The sequence below is a fragment of the Phytophthora ramorum genome (assembly GCF_020800215.1).
Source record: "Phytophthora ramorum isolate Pr-102 chromosome Unknown Phyram_PR-102_s0003, whole genome shotgun sequence".
Classification (NCBI taxonomy): domain Eukaryota; phylum Oomycota; class Peronosporomycetes; order Peronosporales; family Peronosporaceae; genus Phytophthora; species Phytophthora ramorum.
In genome coordinates this window covers 2,536,168-2,558,722 of record NW_027150649.1, presented here as the reverse complement: position 1 = coordinate 2,558,722, position 22,555 = coordinate 2,536,168, and the positions used below count along the sequence as shown (strand labels likewise).

The 22,555-nt window shown below is 51.3% G+C and overlaps 4 protein-coding genes across 4 annotated transcripts; all 4 read left to right on the top strand.

The window, feature by feature from the left end:
* Positions 1-5,959: 5,959 nt before the first annotated feature.
* On the top strand, positions 5,960-6,559 carry KRP23_3958 (uncharacterized protein; the record flags this gene model as incomplete). The annotated part of the gene is made up of 1 exon (XM_067895835.1): positions 5,960-6,559. One exon carries the CDS (start codon positions 5,960-5,962, stop codon positions 6,557-6,559), a length of 600 nt encoding a protein of 199 aa, XP_067748076.1.
* Positions 6,560-12,163: 5,604 nt separating this feature from the next.
* Positions 12,164-13,837, top strand: KRP23_3957 (Soluble inorganic pyrophosphatase 6, chloroplastic; the record flags this gene model as incomplete). Its single annotated transcript, XM_067888873.1, has 1 exon — positions 12,164-13,837. One exon carries the CDS (start codon positions 12,164-12,166, stop codon positions 13,835-13,837), a length of 1,674 nt encoding a protein of 557 aa, XP_067748075.1.
* Positions 13,838-14,467: 630 nt separating this feature from the next.
* KRP23_3956 (Phosphatidylinositol 4-phosphate 5-kinase its3) lies at positions 14,468-16,507 on the top strand (the record flags this gene model as incomplete). Its single annotated transcript, XM_067888872.1, has 1 exon — positions 14,468-16,507. The coding sequence occupies one exon, from the start codon at positions 14,468-14,470 to the stop codon at positions 16,505-16,507; it is 2,040 nt and encodes a 679-aa protein (XP_067748074.1).
* A 1,874-nt stretch (positions 16,508-18,381) lies between these two features.
* KRP23_3955 (Ankyrin repeat and SOCS box protein 3) lies at positions 18,382-21,591 on the top strand (the record flags this gene model as incomplete). The annotated part of the gene is made up of 2 exons (XM_067888871.1): positions 18,382-21,480; positions 21,559-21,591. 2 exons carry the CDS (start codon positions 18,382-18,384, stop codon positions 21,589-21,591), a joined length of 3,132 nt encoding a protein of 1,043 aa, XP_067748073.1.
* Between the last annotated feature and the right edge of the window lie 964 nt (positions 21,592-22,555).

Genomic DNA, 22,555 nt, shown 5'->3' with positions numbered 1-22,555 from the left:
AGTCAGAATACAAACAGTGACGGCACGAGTGAACGAGGTGCGTTGATAATAGTCTCGAAAAGAGAGAAGACGCTCCACGGAGTATTCACTGCGGTGGCCAATTTGACTGCGGAGCCATGAATCGGATGCTTTGCTTTTGACTTTCGAGACGATGGATGACCGTCGTTTTTGCAGATGCTGTGGACTCGCAAGGGGCTGGACGCTGACTGAGTTCACCATGTATCGGCTGTGGTGAGAACGAGATACGTGGCGTGTTTGCTGAATTGAGAACGAGAGGCGTACACCTGAAGACACTCTTATGTATGCTGTGCTTACGTGTTGTCAAAGACCAAGGATAGCATCAGGCCAGAAACCGAGAAACACATTTTTATCATGGTTGTGGAAAACCATGGGATTGAGCAGACCTGTGAGAAAGTTCAAACGACATCATTTAAAACGGAGAAACGACAATTGTTCGTGAACGACACTGACATCAATACCATCGCAGCCTTGTCGATCGAGCAGAATGCTGTTGCAATCGCGTACTCACAGTGACTCTGAACCAAAAGAGTGCATATAGATGACCTATATCGTTTTTCACAGTAGCTACCAATGCGAACGAGATGGTACTGAGTTGGGTTCTAGCAAGCTTTACGTGCCCATGAAGCTGGTTTGGGGGTACTTGTAATACACGGCGGCAGGAACATAGTAAGGTACAGCATGGGGAATATATACTCGATCAAGACAACGCCAGTTTGTTGATATCTTCTTGATGCAAGAATCGGACCGCGGTTAGAAGACGCGATAGCAAAGTTCAGTTAATCACGCTCCAGATACTTTTGGTACGGCGATCTCAGTTCCATCGTTGGCTTATTGTACGCCAGAACAACGGGTAAAAAGTACGTTCCACAGCTCTAATACCGACAGCTTGCTTTGATCGAGTAAGCATAATGTGGTCGTAAGCCCTTCATCGGAATCCGCATCGGAGTACAACCCACTAAAATCGCAACAGCGAACGCTGGTAAACATGCAGGCATTTAAACACTACAAAGAGAAGTCTTCAGACAATAGTCTCGCAGGTGAGCACACTCTCCATCCACAACGCATGGAATGCATGGATACTACAACCCTGGCTCTGTGTGGAGGGCAACGCTTTTGTTGGGAGACTTTAGCCTTCAAAAACAGCGACGTGAGGATGACTTAACATAGCAGGGGATATGAAAGCGTTTGCCGTGCCCGGTCGCTATTCTTGCGAGCCGAGCTACCACATCAAATCGAAATCCACTAGCAGAGACATGCCATTTCTGATTGTTGATATATTACGCAAAACTGCATTCTCTTCTCGATATCTCCTGTAGTGGAACATTCAGTTAAGACGAATGCAGATGAATAAATTATCCTTGCTATGCTCACCATTATGCACAAGATTCATGCTTAAGACCCAAATAAAAAGAAAACTTTGCACCGTTCGCACCTGCGTTTCAAGAACAAAGGTGAGCTGGTAGAGAGGCGAGAAGCCAAACCTCCGTTTAACTAGAATAGGCAACACAACGAAGGATGCCAACTCGAGCAACGCGTAGCACGCGATACTGATTTGGGTCCGGACCAGTTGATCAAAATTCATCCAACTCGTTTGAGGATAATACCCCGCAATTGGAAGATGGTACAGCAAAGCGAGATCAGCTTGGCACTGCGCACTCAACGTATTCGGAGTGGAAAAGCGCTTGGAGTCCATCTTGGACTTTTTGAGTGAGATTCTCGTGGTGAGAAAACCGGACTGCTGTCGGAGATGACGCAATTCGGAATGGGACCAAGAAGTTGGGTGAGCTGAAGCTTTGACTTCCTGACCTGATGCTGGAGGATTTCATTGCTGACATTGTGGTGCTCAACTTAACCTAGACGAGTTAAAGCGCGTAAGTTGGTGTAATCTGGGCCATTCAAAATGCCAGGAACTTGCAGAGATTGTATCAGTTGCGTCATAATGGGTTCGTCCAGAGCTGCTGTCGCGGGTATACCCGTAGGTGGGCTGTGCTTGCGCGGCTTTGGGCACAGTCAGCCAACTAAACCGCAATCACTGGGAATACTGAGCACTTGGTTGAACATAGGCTTCGATAGTGTAGTTGAGGCGTGGTGGTTGGACGCCAGTTTTCGATTTCGCTGCTCTGGTCTCTTCAATTCTGCGATGAGTTGGATGCTTTGACAAGAAAGTGGTAACGGGAATCGCGCAGCTACGCGAATGTGTAGTGATTGCAGAGTTGTAGAATGTTTGAAAGCTTTCTGCACAAACGTCGTTAGCTCCACCAGAAAATCTACAGTGTTTAAGCCGCAGCTTTAGAAGGTTGAACTCTAAACTCGTGCTTCGTGCTTGTATGCCAATTGAGCGATTCTTTATCAAAGTTTAACTTATTTCGTGATCACAATGAGGACTCCACCTGATGATAACTTTTTATATTTTTCTGGCTAGAGATGGCTGGGTTTTTTTCAAAAGGAAGACACATAAGTGTATCGTTCGTTCAAGAATCCTGAGTACTACTACCGTAGTAGTCGTGCTTTGCAGTCTTTTTGGCACATTCGCACGAGTTGTTTTGCAACAAGATAACTATAAATCGTACTCGAGTATGCCTTGGTGGTCTGAAAGCATTTCATCAGCCCTAGCACGACGTGGATCGCTTTGGCACTTTCTAAAAGTGACATTTCCTGCTCTTGTCGTGCATGGAACACGACTTCGGAAAGACCCATGCGAAGTCTCTATGAATTAGCGAAAATACGAGTGCTGCACGAAATAGCTGGACAAACGGGTAGCAAAGCACAATAATAATTCCAGATTGAAAGGAACTAGCTAAACTACCGTTTGAAACGAAAAATGCTTCGTTTGGTATAGAATGGATCTGGTAGTTGCCATTTACAACTATCCTACTACTAGTAGACATTATAATTCGCAGGACGAATTATAGCCACAACCGCTCCGGACGTGTGGATGATTTGTGAAGAAAATTCGGGCCTCGCTCCGGGAGTAGAGCAATGGCATGACGGTTGTCATCGAGAACAATCGGTGCACAGATTGGGAAAATCGCCAACACTTGAGGCCAATACTCAAATTGTAAACAAAATATGAATAGGTGAAGGAGATTAGCAAGTTGAACGAACTCAGCAAGGATTATGATATGTAACCTTCACGTCTTACTACAAGTGATCCTCTAGGTCGTGGTATCCTGAAGTGTGATTCACTCCACATGCGGATACGGAAGCTGTTCCCAATGACCGACGCTTTACAAAGTCAAGTCAAATATGCCTCTACCCTCTCGTTTTAGTAGATTGTAATAGAAATAACTGGAATATCATTAGACAAAGACGCTTAACTATGGAAATTGTCCGTTCGACCGAGGACGCCCCCAAAACGCATCTTCGACTTCTACTGTTTGCGATCTTGCATTCGGCCTAAATCATCTCTAAAGCTAGCTGCATCGCACGAAGTCTACTAGCGACTCTAGAAGACACCCCATTGCTTCGACCCGACGCCGTACATATTCGATAGTGGCGCTTAAATAATAAGGTCTGACATCAAGCGGTTGGGCCTTGCTGGGCGTGTCGGGTGGGAACACGCAAGGGGGTTGGAGGTATTTTGAGCGTTGTGTTGAGATTTTAGGAGATGAGCTCACTTGCAAAGCTTTATCCGCCCACTGCTATTCATGAGTCAAAAGTTACCACCGTCAAGATAGAATATATTGATACTCAGTATTCGGTGAGCACTTGATTGTAATACCCCCATTCAGTAATAAGATGCTGGTTATCACAGCAGAGAGGATCGTCTGTACGGCCTTGAGGTCTTACAAATGTTCATTTGCTGTTTTAAAAAGAAACTTAAAATATGCTGGTAATTTTAGTTTCTACTATCGTAAAAAGTAATTTCTTACAAATTTCAAGTCACTTCTAAAATAGCTGTTGTTGTTTTTACCGCTGTCGCATTGAATCCGTGGGTCTTACTGAACCTTACAGTGTTAGTACTATCCAGCGTTGTCAAGCACCCGCACAGCCGTACTTGCGCCTACGCCAAGATGCCCGCAGGTTTACAGAGGCATTTCAGCCAGGGCACGACATCTTGTACGGTTTAGAGGTCACCAAGCGAAATACAGAAACCTCTGCACTCATTTCAGTAGCTTGCGGATTATACATCTGTTTGAACGTGAAGTCAAGGCGAATGCGGAGCGAAAGAGAACGCACTATTTCGTTTTCCGGACAGTTACAAGAGACATCTCGCAGCAGTGCATTCTAAAGCAATTGGAAGGATAGAGTAAGGCGTCACCGGGAAGCACACGCAGAGCGGAATTAATATCGACAACCGCTGACAAACTTCTCGTTGGAAGGCATTCTTCACGCAAAACAGTTTGATCTCACCCCCGCGTTTGCTATCAATAGTAAGGGGCTGTTTCATTTAGGAATAATTACGGAATTGCGCTGGCCAGAATACCAACTCAAGCGAAACAGCTTCCCGAATAAACTCGTGGCATTGCAAAACGAAATCAACTTCTAAAGGGAAACAAACCACTGGCCGCCTATTTACCAGTCGCCGAAGCATGGCGCCAAGCAGACAAAGGGCCGACGACACCTCAAGCAGCTTCCAGCTAGGATCCCCTGCACCACTCCCGCAAGGTGTCATTGAAGACCCCCTCATCTTACCTGCCTTTCGTACCGAAATGAGTTTCATATCTGTAAATACAGAAATTACCGTGTTTTTATGACGATGAATTAACGTCAATGTAGAGCGACCGTCGGTCCTCTCATCCGACTACCTGATCATGGATAGACAGCTGGGCAAGCAGCTGCGATCTGTTGTCTGTCTCCTCGAGAGAGAGAGAGAGTGTGATTTATTCGATACATGTACCTCTAACCTTGAAGGTGGAGCCCAAGGTTCTCTTCATCTTGATACCTTCAAACGTAGTGCAAGCAACTTCATATAGCATTATATTATTATATTCTGTGTACCATTCCCGCATCGCTATTACTGAATCGAACGTCATTCCACATGTTCAAATGGCAGATTTGCTTGAGATGTGCCGTTCCCAAAGACCAGATGTTAAGGCGTAAACTCCTGTGCTGAAGTTATTTTTAACCGAGATAACCCCTATTGTACTCATCAGTGAAAATTGGACCAAAACTTATTAACATGCCACACAAAAAGCAATAGCTCTTCGAGTTTTTGTCCGATCAGATTAAGACGGCCACAATACTGTTCCTTAGTGCATTGTACGTGCATTACAACTTTTACTTTGCTAGCAACATGTCCGGGTCAAACACCACGGTGCGAGAGCTGACCCCAGGTCAGAAGGGCCTTGTCGTACGATGTTTCGAGTTCATGACCATATCGACGGAAGAAGGGCTCTTTAGGGGGCAGCTAAGCCGAGACCTTGTAGCTGCGTGTCTGAAGATTGCTCGTTGCACCGCTACGACCGTAATGAACGAATACAGAGCCGACAACACCACCAAGTTCGAGGTCGGTGCATCATATTCGCGACACCAACTCCTTATCAGGTGTATATCGTTAACTTATGAAATATTATATTGGAGGCCCAAGCCAAGCGAGCGTGGCAAGAAGCGAGGATGTACGACCTCTGTAAATGGATGTTGGCTTGAATGATTTGAGCACCTGGTTGCAATATCTGTGGATGTGTTTTTACTACATTTGCACTTTCGCCTGTAAACCCATGTGTATGGCCCCTCCTCCAATCAGAAGTGCTCCTCAAGAGCAACCCGTATCCCGCAACTCCTGAAGCCTCAGGAAATTCGCGACAGGAATGCGTTTGTAAACTGACTCGTAGCGCAATAACAGCTGCGATCCAGCCGATTTTGACCTCGTTTTTGAAATCTAGACCCAATTTGCACCCTACATTAAAATGTCGCTATCGGTTGTAGGGCTGTGAATCATCAAAACCGATGACTACTATATATTTTGGTCCAGCGCCTTGTGACGTGTACAATACCGATGCGATTATACATGAGTCGTAGCATCGAACGCGGTGAGTGTGCTTCATTCCGTATTCTCCGTCGTACACATCAAGTGACTCTTCCTCCTGATTGGTTCGTGACCATGCGAACCTCCAGCGTCCTGTTGCTAGCTGTCTTGGCCATCATCTTCGGGCTCACCAGTGCGCTGTCCACCGTCACGGATTCCCGAGCCGCAGTGTCTGAAGTTGGTCGCTCGCTCGCTGAAGTCGAACAACTCCACGAAGCCGACAAAAAGTTCCTGAGGTCCCTCGAATCGAACGAAGACGAGAGCGACCAAAATGAAGAAAGAGCGATGAGTTTTTCCTGGTTAACGAAGCTCAAGCAATACCTTCCCGGAACAGCAGCTTTCAAGGCAGCGGCCGCCGCGCGGAATGCAGAGAAGTATAAATTGTTCAAAGTGGTGAATACGAGAGACGACCATATATACCCCGTGTTCGCACAATGGTACGAGGCAAAACAATCAGTGCCGGAAGCAATTCATGGCATGATGCAGCTTGGCAGAACGGCGGATAATGCTCAGAACATTGGGACACGGTATCAGCGGTGGATTGATATCAAGAACGGGATTCTTTCTTGATTTTATCTTTAAACAGCAGAACGAATGCCGTTTTGACAGCGAAAATTGCACCCCAGCAACACCAAAGAGGATTCGTCGATCAACCTTGGGGCTGTGTACTCTGATGTAGATAAGTCGCTAATGAAAACCACAGCCGCTTAGCCCCTCACTTAAATGGAGCTTCAAGATCCACGCCTATAAGAAACCAAAGAGGGAAGCGTTAACCATTCAACTCGATCAATAATGTGACCCAAACAGAGAGTACCATTGTGCACCAAAGTTATTTGTAAGATCACCGAAATCCAGAGAAAGAGGTGACCCTGAAGTGTCGGCACTTGCGTTTCGAGAACAAATGCGAGCTGGTACGTCGGAGAGAACCCAAATTTTCTCTTGAGCAGGAGATTGAGGACGATAAAAGACGCGAGCTCTACTGACGCGTAAAGGAGGAGGTTCATCTCGGCTCTCACAAACTTTTCAGGTGTCATCATGCGAGTGTGAGGATAGTAAGCCGCAGTCATAAGGTGAAACAGGATAGCGAGATACGTCGCGTACAGAGCTGGAATGGCCAATTCAATAAACTCTGCCATGACAACGTATTCGGAATGGAAAAGTGCCTGCAATGGAGCTTGAGCGTCTTCTAAAGCTGAAATTTGTTCCATGGCAATTGATTGTGTACATGCATGGCATGAGTTGGAGCGTATCGTTGTTGCCTCCTGTCGAGATGCAGTTCTCGCAACTGATGCGCACGGACCATCGAATGAATCTTTCATTGGTCGCTGAGCAGGTGAAATTCGATGCCGCTTTGCTCTGCTTTACTGGTTGGAACAAGCGTTTTAGTAGTGGAAAAACGGCTTGATTCTCGCTGTATTGGCTGACAGTTTGTTGGCCATGCCGAGATTCTCAGAGATTCCAATCGAAGTGAAGCCGTTGAGAACATCGCTAAGTGCTTGTAAGAGTCTGTTTCGGCTGCATTTCTGCGCTTTGCATGTACGAGTTCGCTGATGAATCGCGTACTTTCAACTGAAAGCGGGAGTGCCACAGGAGAGCGAACGCGAATCGGCACTGGCAACCCGTTTGCCTTACTTTGGCCTAGGAAAGCTTCGTGAATCAGTGGCATCATGCCATGTAAATAGTCAGCTTTCAACGGGGCTCCTTTGACAGAGACCAGAAGCTTTTGGCGTGTTTGTACTCCGCCCGACTGGTAGTAGATTGTCGAAGTGCAAGCACAACGAAGAAAGTGTCGGAGATGATCATGAGCGCCGTCGTAAGTGGAGAAACTGCTGTCTGCATGGAGACTACGACGTAGAGGGCGTTGCAAACGTCGACTGAAAGACAACGATCAGTCCGACGCACTCGTGCAGATGTGCTGATTCCTATGCAATGACTTGCTTGACGCAAAATTTTATCACTGGTAGCACAAAAATGAAAGCTGCCTGTTGATCTCCCGAAAGCTGGTTGGAAACCGCACTGAAAGTAGGATATGCGATAGCTAGAACTCCTTGAGCTGTAAGCACCGTCATCTGCGAGCCGATTTGTCGCCGTAGTGATGCTGACTTTGCCAATACCCGTGGTCCAATGCTCAGCATGAAGAAAGTCATGTAGAAGAATATGAACGGGGCCGTGGTCAGCACGTAGCCAAACGGGATTGGGAACTTCCACAAGACTGCAAGCACGATCGTGAACACCACGTAACAAGTACAGGACCCGACACCAGTGATGGCAATCTCTGCGAAATTACGTCAGGGTCGATCACTTCTTTCACTTGCTATACAGCTCCGAACGCTATGGGCAGCGACGACACGTACAACCTGATCCAGAACATGTAGTTGGCCTTCCACCCTTCATCTGGCGGCGTCAGAGGAATACACTCCACCAACGCACCCATCGCAAACGCCAGGATCAAAGCTATCGTGCATACAACAAACATTCGAGTTGGGGATGTGCGCTCACGATAATCTCGGAATGAAAGCAAGCGCTCAACAGAATAATGACCTCGATGGCCAACCTGAACGCGGTGCCAATATCCCCCTGCAGCTTCGAAAACTCTCTCCAGAACGCCAAGTATGACAAGAAAGCATCGAGGTTGAAAAGGTGCAGCTGGGTGCACTTTCACGACCAAAGTCATTTGATCCTCGGCAGGGCTAGCTGTGACCTTTGTTCTAGGTGTTAAGTGGGTCAGAGTGTCTTCGGGTCTTGCCACTCACAACTTTAGCGTGAGCCAGGTAACCAAGAAACGACAATGAAGGAAAATGTTGTCAATTGCGCCCATGTGCTAAGAATAAATAGATCGTAGATAGCCTGTAAATAATATTAGGCAAGGTTGTCGTAAGCACAATCGGAGCTGGCTGCTTTCTTTTCTCTCTTCCTCCCATTGAAGTGAGTCGTTAGTTGATAGGAGATTTACCGCAAATGCTCTTCAATCAAAGAAAAAAGCACGGTACTCACGGCCATTTCGCCGTGCTTTATTGTGATGCTACTGAATTGAGTGCTTCCTGTGCAACTTTGTGTAGTCTCAGTTAAGCAAAAAGTGGCAACATACCATCGAAGCAGTACATCCAACATTGGGCGGCCACAAACCATCAGTTCATTTGAAAGGAGCATTGAGATCGACACCTGCAGCATACAGAAGCATTAGTTTTAGAGTGTATGGTAGAAGTCTGCCATCGCCACACTTACCGTTGTGGGCGAGCGTTATTTGTAGAATCCAGGATACCCACAGAAAGAGATGCCCCTGTAGTGTGCCAATTTGCGTCTCCAACACGAATGCGAGCTGGTAAAGCGGAGAGAATCCAAACTTGCGCTTTAGCAGGATGTTCAAGCCGATAAACGAAGCAAACTCCACTGACGCATACAGCATGAAGTTGATCTGCGTACTTGCAAATTTTTCAGGTGTCAACGATCTCGTGTGTGGGTAGTAAGCTGCTGTCGGGAGATGGTACAAACAAGTGAGGTACACTCCGTACAATATTGGAATGGCACACTCGACGTATTCAGCCATAACCACATACTCAGAATGGAAAAGCGTTTGCAGCGCGTCTTGGGCATCCATTATTGCTGCATTGTGGCTCGAAGGAGCTGCCACCGTGATTCGTGCACTAGAGCGCATGATGTCTTCAAAATTTTGGCGTGCCAATGTTTTACTCGATAATCCAAGCATTGGCCTTGGCTGCGTTAGCGTGGTATGCTGTGTTTGTACGTCTGGTACAGTTCGTCGGTGGTCCACAGCATTCTGTCGAGTTTTCCCTAATGGTTTCGATGCAGGGATAAATATGCGCTCTGAGTTTTGCTGTACTGCCGACCCTTGTTTAGAGCCCCGTCCTACTACCGATATCGTAGAGACATGCCCCGAAGCTTCTCCAGCGTTCCGTCTCTTTGAATGGACCAAGTCGCTGATAAACTGTGCGCTTTCGACTGAAAGGGGGAGCTGAATTGGTGCTCGAACGCGAATTGGTATCGGAGGCGTGTTTGGTTTACTGGCATATTTGAAAGCTTCTTGTACCAGAGTCAGCGAGTCCTGAATGTAATCGGGGTTTTCTGTACCAGTTGATGAAGGCTTTTGCAGTCTCCGTCTCCTGTGAGCGTCATCCGCTTGGTAGTAGATGGATCGGAGGGCCAACACGACGAAAAAGGCGTCCGAGCCAATCATCATCATTGTCGTAAGCGGAGAAATTGCTGTCTGCAGGCAGACAACGACGTACACGACATTGCAAACGTCAACGGAAAAAACGACAATCAACCCGACACATTCGTGAAGATGCGCTGACATCTTGGCAATGACTTGCTTGATGCAGAACTTGAGAATTGGTAGAACGAAGATGAATGCGGTCTGTTGGTCACCCGAGAGTTGGTTGAATACGGCGCTAAAAATCGGATACGCTATGGCGAGGACAGCTTGTGCAGCGACAACGAGCAGCTGCGAGAAAAGCTGGTGGCGTAAGATGGGAGATTGGGCTAGTACGCGTGGACCAATGCTTAACACCAGCAAAATCATATAGCTCGTCACGAACGGTGGCACTAGGAAAATGTACCCGAACGGGACCGGGAACTTCCAAGATGCTGCAATCGTCATCGTCAGAGCCACGTAACACGCGCACGAGCCAACTGACGTGACAATAATTCCTGTAGCAGAGATAACTCCGGGCTCGATTACTTCAATCACTTGAAACACAGCTCCAAACGAAATAGGCAGTGACGACACAAACAATCGGATCCAGAAGGCGTAATTCGCTTTCCAGCCTTCTTCCGGTGGCCTCAACGGGATGCATTCCATAAGAATCGCCAAGATAAAGGGTGGGATCATCGTTGTGGTGCAGACAAAAAATACTCGGGTTGGAGAGGTACGCTCATAGTAATCTCGGAGCGAAAGTAGTCGCTGAACGGAGTAACGTCCGCGGTGGCCGACCTGAATGCTGTTCCAGTAGCTGCCAATTGAACGGAAAGCTCGGTCGAGCGCATCGTGCAGGACAAGAAGAAGTCGCGGTCTTGCGAGATCGACAGGGTGGACTTTCGACCCCGAAGCCATTTGAATCACGGGGTTGGTGATTCTGCTGTGAATGCACAGAGTCAAAATGGACGCTGGTACTTGATAAAAATTAGACAGCATTCTACGCAGCTATTCCTGCCACCATGGTGGAAACCGTAGACGCAAATATCCAGATATAAAGAAAACCAGCTTGCAGTTCTTGAGTAACGATCGTATTGTTCCTAAAGCTAGTCGCATGATGAAATAGCTCACATAAGAGAAGTGGGAAAACTACACTTCTTGTGCGTTCCCACTACATCAAAGCCTTGCATAACCTTTTCTGGTGCTGCAGCGCCCCGCCGGAGCTGCCCTCACAATAGTAGACCCAAGTCGGCAACACAAGCACCAGAACACTTCAACATCGTTGCAACCAACAGCTCCAGAAGCTCAGTAGCACTGTGTTTTCCACGAGGGGGGAGCGATGAGGGCAGGACTCCGCACTGACCCAGGCCAAGCTTTTCCGATATCTGCACCGGTGCTGCACCTGCTGACGTACTTGGACCGTTAAGCGCAGCTCGTCATGACGCGCCTCGTGAACTTGCCAGAATGCAAGCCCAGCATCGCAGCGTACAGCCCACGGACAGCGTGCGGTTAGCAGAACTCTTCCCAGTATCCAGCTTTTGCTGCGTGTGGAGGTTCGCTGCGCCATTGAAGCACATTCTCGTGTCACCGCCCCCGGACATTCGCTGGAGATTCCGCTCGCCGCGTCTCTGTCCGCAATTGGGCAATTGGTGTCCGATCGCCTCGTGACGACGACCCCGCATTATTTTCAAAGCGGATCGTCCGTCCACCCCTCTCAGAGTCTCTACACATGTACTAGTACATGTAGTAAATCTGCCAATGCCGACACTCCCAATTTCGCATCTGTAAAGTCAAAGGCGTCCTCCCTCAGCCTAAAAATAAAGCAAAGCTGCCAAATGTTCCACGGAACGCATAGGGTTTGTGAAAAATCATTCATTGGCTACAAGATCGTGCATAACCGATCCACCCTCCACAACTACCGTGCCTCGTCTCTCCTAAGACGCGCCTACGTGGCGGCTCCATTGGATCTCCCTTCATTTCGCGATTTGCTGGCCCGAGCTCAAGACCATCACTCTGCAACAATGGCGTCCACGATCGCGTCGTTCGCCAACTTCCTCAAGCAGTCCAAGGCGCACGCCGTGGACAACCGCGAGGTGCTGATCGCCGGCGTACTGTACAAGAAGCCGGAGCGCAACTCGCTGCTCTGGAAGAAGCGCTACTGCGTCATCTATGCGGGTGAGCTGCAGATCGTCTACTTCCTGTCGCTCGAGGACTTTGAGAAGCGCGCGATCCGCGGCAAGATCCCCTTCTCGTCCGTGCACGCGTGGGACGGCAAGCCCCACGGCTTCCAGTTCTACACGCCCAGCGACAACTGCTTCCGTGTGTACACGGACAACGCCGAGGACCAGCAAAAATGGATCGACGCCATGCAGCAGAGCATCGACCAGGCACCCGACCGCAAAGATGGCGCCAAGGTCGAGTACACGCGCCCCGTGGCAGCGTCTCCGTCTTCGTCCCCCAAGGCCGCGAGCTTCCGCTCCAAGCGCAGTGACTCGTGGCGCGAGGAAGACCCGGACGTGTTGTCCATGGCCGTAGAGCTCGAGGACCTGCGCAGCGAAGTGACGACCCTCAAGGCCGAGGTCGCGTCGTACGAGCAGGCCGAGAAGCGCTACGGTGCTGAGGTCAGCGTGGCCAAGACGCGCCGCGGCTCCGTGCTGGATGACGGCACGGAGCTCAACATTGAGCCCCGCGAGATGGAGCGTATGCGCGCCATCTTCAATCTCTTTGACGTGCAGGGCAACGGCTTCATCAGCGAGGACGACCTGCTCGACCTGCACGCCAAGCTGGGCGAGCCCATCTCGAACGAGGACGCGCGCGAAGCCATCTCATACATGCACAGCAAGTCCACGACGGGCCAGATCGACTTTAACTCGTTCATGAAGTGGTGGAACGACGACCACGCTGCCGACAACCAGACGGAGGCCATGCGCCGCTACCAGGCCAAGTTCAAATTCCTCAAGGCGCGTATTGCCAACCCCGAGGTGGGCAACATCGAGACGGAGGCCGTGGGCGCGTTCCCCAGCTTCGAGTTCCGCGTCAACTTCTACCACGCGGGCCCGAACGGCGAGCGCCAGCAGATCTCCCCGTGGCACGACATCCCGCTCTACAACCCGGACGGCACGGTCAACTTCATCTGCGAGATCCCCAAGTGGACCCGCAAGAAAATGGAGATCGCCACGGGCGAGCCCTTCAACCCCATCAAGCAGGACACCAAGAACGGCAAGCTGCGCGAGTACGGCTGGGGCGAGATGATGTTCAACTACGGCGCCATGCCGCAGACGTGGGAGGACCCGTCGCACGTGACGGAGGGCACTGGCTGCGTGGGCGACAACGACCCGATCGACGTGGTGGAGATCGGCACCAAGCAGTGGCGCACGGGTTCCATCGTGCAGGTCAAAATTCTCGGCGTGCTCGCTCTCATCGACGACAACGAGACAGACTGGAAGGTCATTTGCATCAATGTGGAGGACCACTACGCGCCGCTCATCAACGACGTGGCCGACATTGAGGCCCACATGCCCGGCTGCATCACGGCCATCCACGACTGGCTCCGTGACTACAAGCTGCCCCAGGTGAACAAGTACGGCTACGAGGACAAGTGCATGGGCCGCGACTTCGCCGAGGCCACGGTGGCCGAGACCCACGAGTTCTGGAAGCTGCTGATCGAGCAGCGCGGCGGCCAGGCCACCGTCTAAGCTGTCCAGAGCTCTCCGCTGGCCACTCCGGCTGACGGAATCGTAGACGCAGGCACCAGGATGCTGGAGTACATGTAAAACACCTACAAAAATGACAAAACCCCGGGTTTCAACACCACGCTGGGCGTTCCGCCCATTGCACTCACTTGTCGGCGTCGTCAACGCGTAGGCGATGGGTGGTCCGCTTTTGGTGCTTGGGGTCGAATCCCGATCAAGATTTGCGACTACGATTGACCACACTCCAGATCCCGTCTCTCGCAGGTCAAAGCAGAGGGAAAGCACTGGACTCGACTGGCCTGCCACGCGCGTGACGTTCGTTCTGACCCCGCCACCAAGAAAAGCGCATCTTGTCGCCGCTGAAAATATCGCCTTGATAGATTCGGACGACGATGGCCTGCGACGGTGCTGCAAATACTGCGGTGCTGAAAATGGAAGTTGAAGGCGAGGGGTGGTGGCTTGTCCGGTGACTACCGTTGATTTGGGGCTGGCTTCAGCCTCGTCCTCGACTGTCAGGCCCAAGGTTTGTGACCCACATGGCTGCTATCTCAACTGACGCAAGTCTCCGCCATTCACGAATCTGCCTGCCGTGGTGATTGTAGCGAGAGCGAGCGGACCATCGCATCAGACGCCATGCCCGTGGAAGTTGTCGCTCCAACTGTGCTAACTACCTGCATGAAGGATGCCGCGCCAGAGCTTCTTACGGTCAAGTTGGCGCCGCCGTCGCCCGACCGTCGCAGACCCCGGTCCCCGTCCTCACAGAGCAGTCGCCCAGCGTCTCCGACCTTCATCGAGAGCGACGGAATGGGAACGAGCAGCTCCATGATCACATTAAGCACCACCTCCGTTGTCACCACCACTTCGATAGCGCTCGACATGAGCAGCGTGAGCATGACGGCCGAGAATGCAGACACCCCCGAGACAAAACCCGCTTCACCGGCCCGCAAGGCACTCGAGCGAGCCAACACGAAGGCGAATCTGTCGATCCTAGACAAGCGAATGCGTATCGGCAAGACCAAGCTTGGCCACACGCGATACAAGAACGTCGAGCGCAGCTTCAAGCCTCCAGCAGGCAACGTGATCAACCTGCAGCACGAGCAGTACGCGCTTACGTACGGCATGATGTGCGGCATCCGAGACTCGGCAGGGCTCCAGAAGCCGTTCAAGCAGCGCCTAACGATGGACGACTTCATGCTCGTGGACAAGAAGATTTTCCCTGCCAACTCGCAGCTCCAGCACCCGTTCAAGTTCAAAGACTACTCGCCCGATGTGTTCCGCCAAGTGCGTCGTCGGTTCGGAATCGACCTCGCAGACTACATGCTGACGCTCAGTGGCGACTTCAACTTCATCGAGTTCATGTCGAACTCCAAGTCGGGGCAGTTCTTCTTCTACTCCCACGACGGGCGCTTCATGATCAAGACGCAAACCAAGGAGGAGTCGAAATTTCTTCGCCGCATCCTGCCGTACTACTACAAGTTCGTGATGGAGAACCCCAACACGCTGATCACGCGCTTCTACGGCATGCACCGCGTCAAGATGCACCACCTGCGGAGGAAGATGCACTTCGTCATCATGGCTAGCGTCTTTGACACGCCGCTGGAGATCCACGCGCGGTTCGACTTGAAAGGCTCACGAATTGGGCGCCACGCGTCACCGAAAGAGCACGAGCGAGGAAGCGCCGGCGTGCTGAAGGATAACGACCTACTGGAGAAGGGGTTCCACCTGCAGATGGGCGTGGCGCGACGCGCCATCTTCCTGGTTCAGCTCCGGAAGGACGTCGAGTTTCTCAAGCGCATGAAGATTATGGACTACAGTCTGCTGATCGGCGTGCACGACTCGGGCTGCGAGCTGCACAACGACCTGTACACAGGCACGCCCACGAGCGCGGGTGGCGACAGCATTACGTCAGAAACGCAAGGAAGCGTGTCGAGGTCGTTGCCCACGTCGCCCACAGGCTCAGATCCAGACTTTAGCATGGCTGTCCCCCAGACGCGACCATTTCGGTCGGCATCGGTGCCGGGAGATTGTATTGAGCTGCAGCCGCCTCCTGTCCCCAGCGCGATCAGTTCGATACAGACTCGGCTCGCGCTGTCACCGCCGAACACGCCCACGTGGAGCGATGGCTGTATGGACCCGGACTTGGACTCGGACAACGATTCGGAGCAGGACGATTCCACGAGTAGTGAAGGTGGCTTCGGGCTCAGCTTCGGGGCTGCCTTTGGAGACTTCTCGTCGCCAGCGAACCGCAACCCCGGGTCGTTGCCGTCAACACCGAAGGGCTCTGGGTCGACGATGGCGCCTCTGTCTCCACGTCTGTTGGACACGGCGGCGTACGCAGAGTACTCGGAGTCGGTCTTTTGCAAGGACGAAGGTGGCATCTACGGCCGAGACCGACATGGCCGCAAGAACGGGTTCGTGTATTTCCTGGGCATCATCGACATCCTGCAGCAGTACAACACGCGGAAGATCGCCGAGACGTTCTTCAAGGGCCTGCGCCACAACCGCAAGCAGATCTCGGCAGTGAACCCGGAATTCTACGGCGACCGGTTCATCGAGTTCGTGGAGAAGCACGTGGTGCAGGATGACACGTTGATTTCGCCGCGCCCGCGCCCTTCTCCTTCCTCCACCGCCATTTTGGACACCGCTTCTCGCATGGAGGAAGAGGCCTGCTGACCAATCGAGCAGCGTAGATTCGTAGGCATGACTATAGCGAAGGCATTATTTACAATCCACGAAGGTTGCTCAAAACATAATATAGATTGCTGTTGGGAAAGACTCGATGGTGCACGGTAAGTGAGTGACCCCTAGTATAATAGTGTGTACGATTGGATCCGTTGTGGAAGTGCAATTAGCAGAGTGCGAGCAAAGTAGACAGACCTGGTCCGTTGTGTTTTCAGTCGGCAAGAGCGCTGAAGGTGTGATTGCTAGCGCAATGGCCAGTGTGGACTTGCTTAGCACAGCTATTCACGAGTGTCCCCAAACCAGGATGTCGAAGCAGCATGGACACAGTGCTTAAAATTAAAGGCTGCAGGTAAGATGTTAGGAAATCGTGAATGTGTCCGAGGTGCCAAATTGGTAGCACCGACGAGATGAGTTGGAAAATGACCTCACCGACCACCACCAAACCATGTCCATGTGGCATTTCGTTTACCTGGAGGTTCACGTCTGGACTTGCTTCGAGTCAGGCCTAAGCTGCTCAGATCTCGGGGTGGTGATGATAGCACCGCGGCAGTCTGCGATAAGAATAAATACGATGATTAATGGTACGCGGCAAGATTTCAGAGGAAGCAGTCTAGTAGCAAGTTAATCCATTATTCCCCGAAGGGCGTCCTATCGGTGTGTAGGTCTACAGAGTCCGAAAGGGCTAATGCTATCACCATGCAACCCTCCCCACTCCCAGATAGGCACATGGCGACGCTAGTAAACTTCTCTGCTACGTCTTGTCTTGAAGCAAACTTGGACGGTGCTCAGTCTCGTCAAGCAGGTCGCGTGACGTGACATCCGTTGCGCAGCTCTCGAGTCGACGCAGCATTCTCCTCGAGCCTTACGTCCGCGCTGGGAGGTCCGCCAAGAATAACATTTTTGGATGTGGCGGGTAGCTAGCTCTTCAGGAGCGAACAACGGGCTCTCGGGACTCCTTGAGCGATCTTCTTCTTCCTCCTCCTCCCCCTCCTCGCCTCCGCGGAGGACGGCGCTTGCGCGACGCTGGAGCTTGGAGACTGGACGAGTGCGCTTGACGGAGTGAAATGAAAAGTGAGAGCTTGCCGGAGCAGCGAGTCTCGAGGGCGTACCCAACAACAACACCTTCGAGAACACCTTCGAATTGGCTGCAGATGCTGCGTTCATGAGAGCAATGTTGAAGTGCGTACAGGCTGCAGGACAATGCGTGCGGCCAGCAATGGTTAGATTTGAGAGCTGCACGGACAGACCATGTCTGGACTGGGCAGCAGCTCTCGCTTTTGATTTTGATCCGCCCACCTTGGCAAGAAATCCTCGGTCGCAAGGCCAGCCCCTCCCCCCCCCCCCCCCCCTCGCTGTATGTTGTGGTCTACACTTTGTGAAACACGAAAGCTCCTTACATGCCGACGTATCGCCTCTGGATTTGACTTGTCATGCCCTCTGACATCGGGGAATAGCAAGTTAAAGGTAGTACCGAATGTGGGTCCTCCTAGTGGTAAGTGACCTGTATGTATGCTTCCTGCTGGAATCTGTGGGGGGGGGGGGGGGGGGAGACTCTTGTGAAGATAATTATTTTTTTAGGTGTTTCATGGCTCTACATGTACTTCGAAGTATTAATTACAGCCCTTCTCAGCGAAATTCACCTTCACCTGCGCATCTGGCCATACTTGCAGCCATGCACGATACCGCAACGCGCTGGTCAGCACACTAGCCAGCCAGGGCTCATTCGTACCCATCGCTATAGCATGGTGCCAAAAGTTCAGCCAAAGTCTGCTGGAAGAAGTCTCCAGAGGCTCCGAAAGCAACACATGTGTGGGGGCTCGGACTCGAGAGTCTCACTTCTTAATTTGTGAGCGATTGCTGTTGTGATGTGGGCTAAAACCATCACGGACTTCGTACGCGCGAATGACGAGGCCGGCGTTCTTCAGTGCTTAAAGGATGGGGGTGACGTCAACGAGAGGCGATCGAAGAACTACACCCCTCTGATCAACGCTGCGTACTACAACAAGTGCATGATGATCAAGCTCCTGCTGGACAATGGTGCCGACATTGAAGCAGTGGACAAAAGTGGGTTATCGGCACTTCGTACTGCCATTTACTACGGGAAACAGGAGGCTGCTGTCCTTCTGGCTCAATGTGGTTCAGACGCCAACAAAGTTACCTACCAACAGACGACGGCGCTCTACGCTGCAGTCCAACAAGGTCAGGCTGTTGTGGTAAAAGCTCTCCTGGCGAGTGGAGCCGACCCGCGTGTGGCGTGTGGGTCAAGTGACTACACCCCACTGATCAACGCTGCGTACTACGGCAATTGTGATATGATCGAGCTCCTGCTGGACAACGGTGCTGACATCGATGCAGTCGATAGAAGTGGGCTCTCGGCGCTCCGCACAGCCATATATTACCGACGGGATGAGGCCGCTCTGCTTCTTGCCCAACGCGGAGCGGAAGCCAATAAAGTCGCCTACCAGAAGACGACAGCGCTCTACGCAGCAGTCGAGATCGGTCACGCTTCCGCTGCAAGAGCCCTCTTGATGAATGGAGCCAACCCACTCGAAGTGTGCGGTAACAACAAGTCCGTCATGGACCTCGCCACCAAGGGGGAAATATGGACAACGCTGAAGATATTTACAGACCTTGATACGGCCCTTTCGTCAAGAACCTGTCCTGCAGTTCGGACGGTGCTGACAAACCTCTTGGCAAAAGACCCCTCGAGAGAGGACGTTCTCAAGGCGTACAAGAATATCAGAGATGAGCGCTCGTCAGCACTGGGGGATTGGCTCCACGGATTGACTGAAATCGCAGAGGAATTTCAAATTGGTATGCTAGAATACGCTCTACGGAGCGGCTCATCGGAGTTTGTGGACGAGGTTTGCGAAGCTGTTGGGAAACCTAACTGGGTTTCAACTACACCGTTGAATCCAGACGGCCACACCGCACTTCATGTAGCTGCTTCTCTCGGGGATGAGAGTGTTGTGTCGCTTTTGTTGGACAAGTACGAATGCGACTCGATTGTGGTGGATAGCCAGGGGAAAACAGCCAGCCAACTTGTAAGTGAAGATACCAACCAAGCACAGACTCGCTTGATTTTGGAGGAACACGAGAAGAAAACCAAGTTCATGGATCTGACTAACAGGATGTTACGTCAAGACGAGGTGGAGCTACCAGAACTTCTCAAGCTGTCCTGCAACATGACCAGCATCTACGACCTGAGACTTGTGTTCCACTTGGCCTACCGTGCGTTGACCGATGCCGAGTTGAAGCAACTGATAGAGGAGGCCTTTGAGCAAGCCGTTAGGATGAAGCTCATGTTCGACAACTCCGCCTCCGTATTTTTCAAGGAGGTATTACGAGAATGCAAGCGGCGCAAGTTGATCTCGCAGCGGCGAAAGGATTACTGGAAGAGCGAGGCTTTCAAAGTGAACGTGGAGAACTCGGAGTTCGTTCGGAAGATCCAAAGCTCAATCGCTCAACTGGAGAATCGAGTTTCAGTGACTGAGAGAAATGTCGTGGCACTAAACACGAGCTTGAACTCACTGCGGACAGCACTTCAAGAGAAAGCACGTCTGGAAGGAGATCGAAAGCGAAGACAGTTTCTAATCAAGATGGTGACTAGTGGACTTATGTTGTGTGGTGGGGCTCTGCTCGGGGAGGCATTAAGCAGCGTGTTTGACAGTTGTGACTCCGCCGAGGAATTGTTGGCGAAGCTGACCGAATCCGACGTCACAGGTTTTGTTCACAAAGATTTTGGAAATGTGGTTTGCAAACAAGCAACACAAACCTTCCACTGTCAAATTGAGGCTGTTCTGGAGAATGCCTGCATTGACAAAGTCGAGTTTAAGGCTTTGCTTGGCGCAGTTGTTGCTCTTGAAGCCGCGGATGCTGCTGAAACAACTGAGATGACCCGCCGATTCAATGACCCGGGCCACCCAAGTGTGCCTATTGTGGAAAGTGCAGCATCGCCCATGGTGTGGCTTGGATTGCCTTGTCCAACGCGTGGGTGCCAGCGACCAGAGTCTAGCTCCTCACTGGAGAACATTCTTGACGACTACGTCCGCTTGTTCGAGGAGAGGCTTATCGTTGACGTTGCTGCCAGCACGTTCAGCACTGCTAGCAAGAACGCAGCCATTCAGCTGCGCGACCTTGAAAACATGTTCACATACGCCTCGCCGAAAACTGTTGCCATACTGTTTCACCAGTACGACGAAGACCGCAGCGGTACCATCGACGCGAAGGAACTTCTCAGTATTGTGCGCCATATCAACTTCATGCACGGCGTCTGCGACTCGTGCTCCATGCCAGTTTCCAGGAATGACACTGCGTTCCAGTGCTCGATGTGCGATGCGTATTTGCTGTGCGTGAGATGCTACCCTGACCGCTCCACCATTCACCCTCGACACTGCAATAAGTTCCAACCGGCCGATGACCTTGCACGTATAGCTGCTGAAAAATCTGGGTTCCCGCAGCACATTGGGTCTATCTTGCAGCAGCATGTCAACGACATTTTTGCTGAAATTGACACCGATGGAGACGGCGAACTTTCGTTCGAAGAGATCACGAGCTACTTCAGCAAGTGTGGGATGGCCCTTGACTTTGTCAACTTCGCTCTCAGCTTTGATCTGAAACGCGACGGCCGCATTTCTCGGCGTGAAGCGTTGTTCGTGCTCACGGGGCTTGAGATGGTGCGCGGCTGCGATGAGTGTGGCAAAACCAGCTTCGTCGGCGATGAAGACATGCTGTCGTGTGTCGAGTGCACCGAATACTACGACATTTGTACCTCTTGCCGAAACAAAGGTCAGAGCTCCCACCCCCACGACCGTTTTGAAGTGGCTAAACCTTTTCCGCTACACTGTTTTGGGCTCTACTACGAACACACCACCAATGGGGTCTGGCATATCGCAGTGGGAGACTCGGAATTGTGGGAGATGTACAAACCGTTCGTCGGTGACAGGGTGGGCGAGACTGCGAAGGTAAGGCTGTTCAAGGTCTACAGTACGGTGTGGTTTACTTACGCTGTGTATGCGGTATGGTTTTGTGTTTGCCTGTAGCTCGGCTTGGTTCCGGTGCAGCATTCCCCCTGAGAACGACATCAAACGAACCTTGTCTTGGAAGTTGCGTCTTTTGAAAACAACCTTTACCAGAACGAGAGCTTTGTGGCTCGAATCAACGAGCCAGAGCTTTCTCGTTTCTTGCTCATCCGCGAGCTCAAAGCTCTCAGGTTTGTTGCAAAATAAATAATGGAGGATGAAGGCCCGCTGCGTTCTTCTCTGCCTCATCACTGCGTCGTAATGAAGGCAGATACATTTCACAACAAACTGCAGTCCTGGTGTTTGTCGACGTGTCGAGACTGCAAACTTTGCAGCAGTATCCACACAATACTTGTCTGACCACGAATCGTCTCCACAAACGGAGAAATACGATAGTAAAGGAAACGCTAAGAAGCGAAGCACTAGACCTTCCAGCTTCGCATTGATCACGTTGGGTGCCGTTGCATCTCGTGCTTGGTCACGTTTAAGTTGGCTGCAGCGAACACAGACTCGATGCATCAAGGATCCGTGCCAAGACGCGATCCCGCGAGGTCCACAGTTGCACCACGACCAGAAACACTATCAAAGCGCTGTCGCAGCAAGGCTGGTAGTGACAGTAGAGTCAAACTTGAAATGCAGGAGGCTGGGTAGCAGCGTTGCCAGCACAGTTCCATCGTAGCCATGCAACTCCTAGTACAGGCATGGCTGGTTAGGGAGAGTATCAACAGATCTTGGATCTGTTTGACAACGCGTATCCCTCGTGCCGCAGTGGCACATCCAATCATGCCAACCCACAGTTGCCGTCCACTTCAACTTGGGTCTGTCTCTGGCAACGGCAGCCTTCCCCACGCCAGCGTCTATGGCATGAGATGCCATGAACACAACAGTACAAGTACACCACACGGCCAAGAGACGCTCCTTCAAACTGCAGTTTCCAACTTCCGATGGGGCAAAGGAGCCACCTAACAAGCGACGCACATCCGCTAAATATCTCGTGTTGCCGTGTTGCATTTCATTC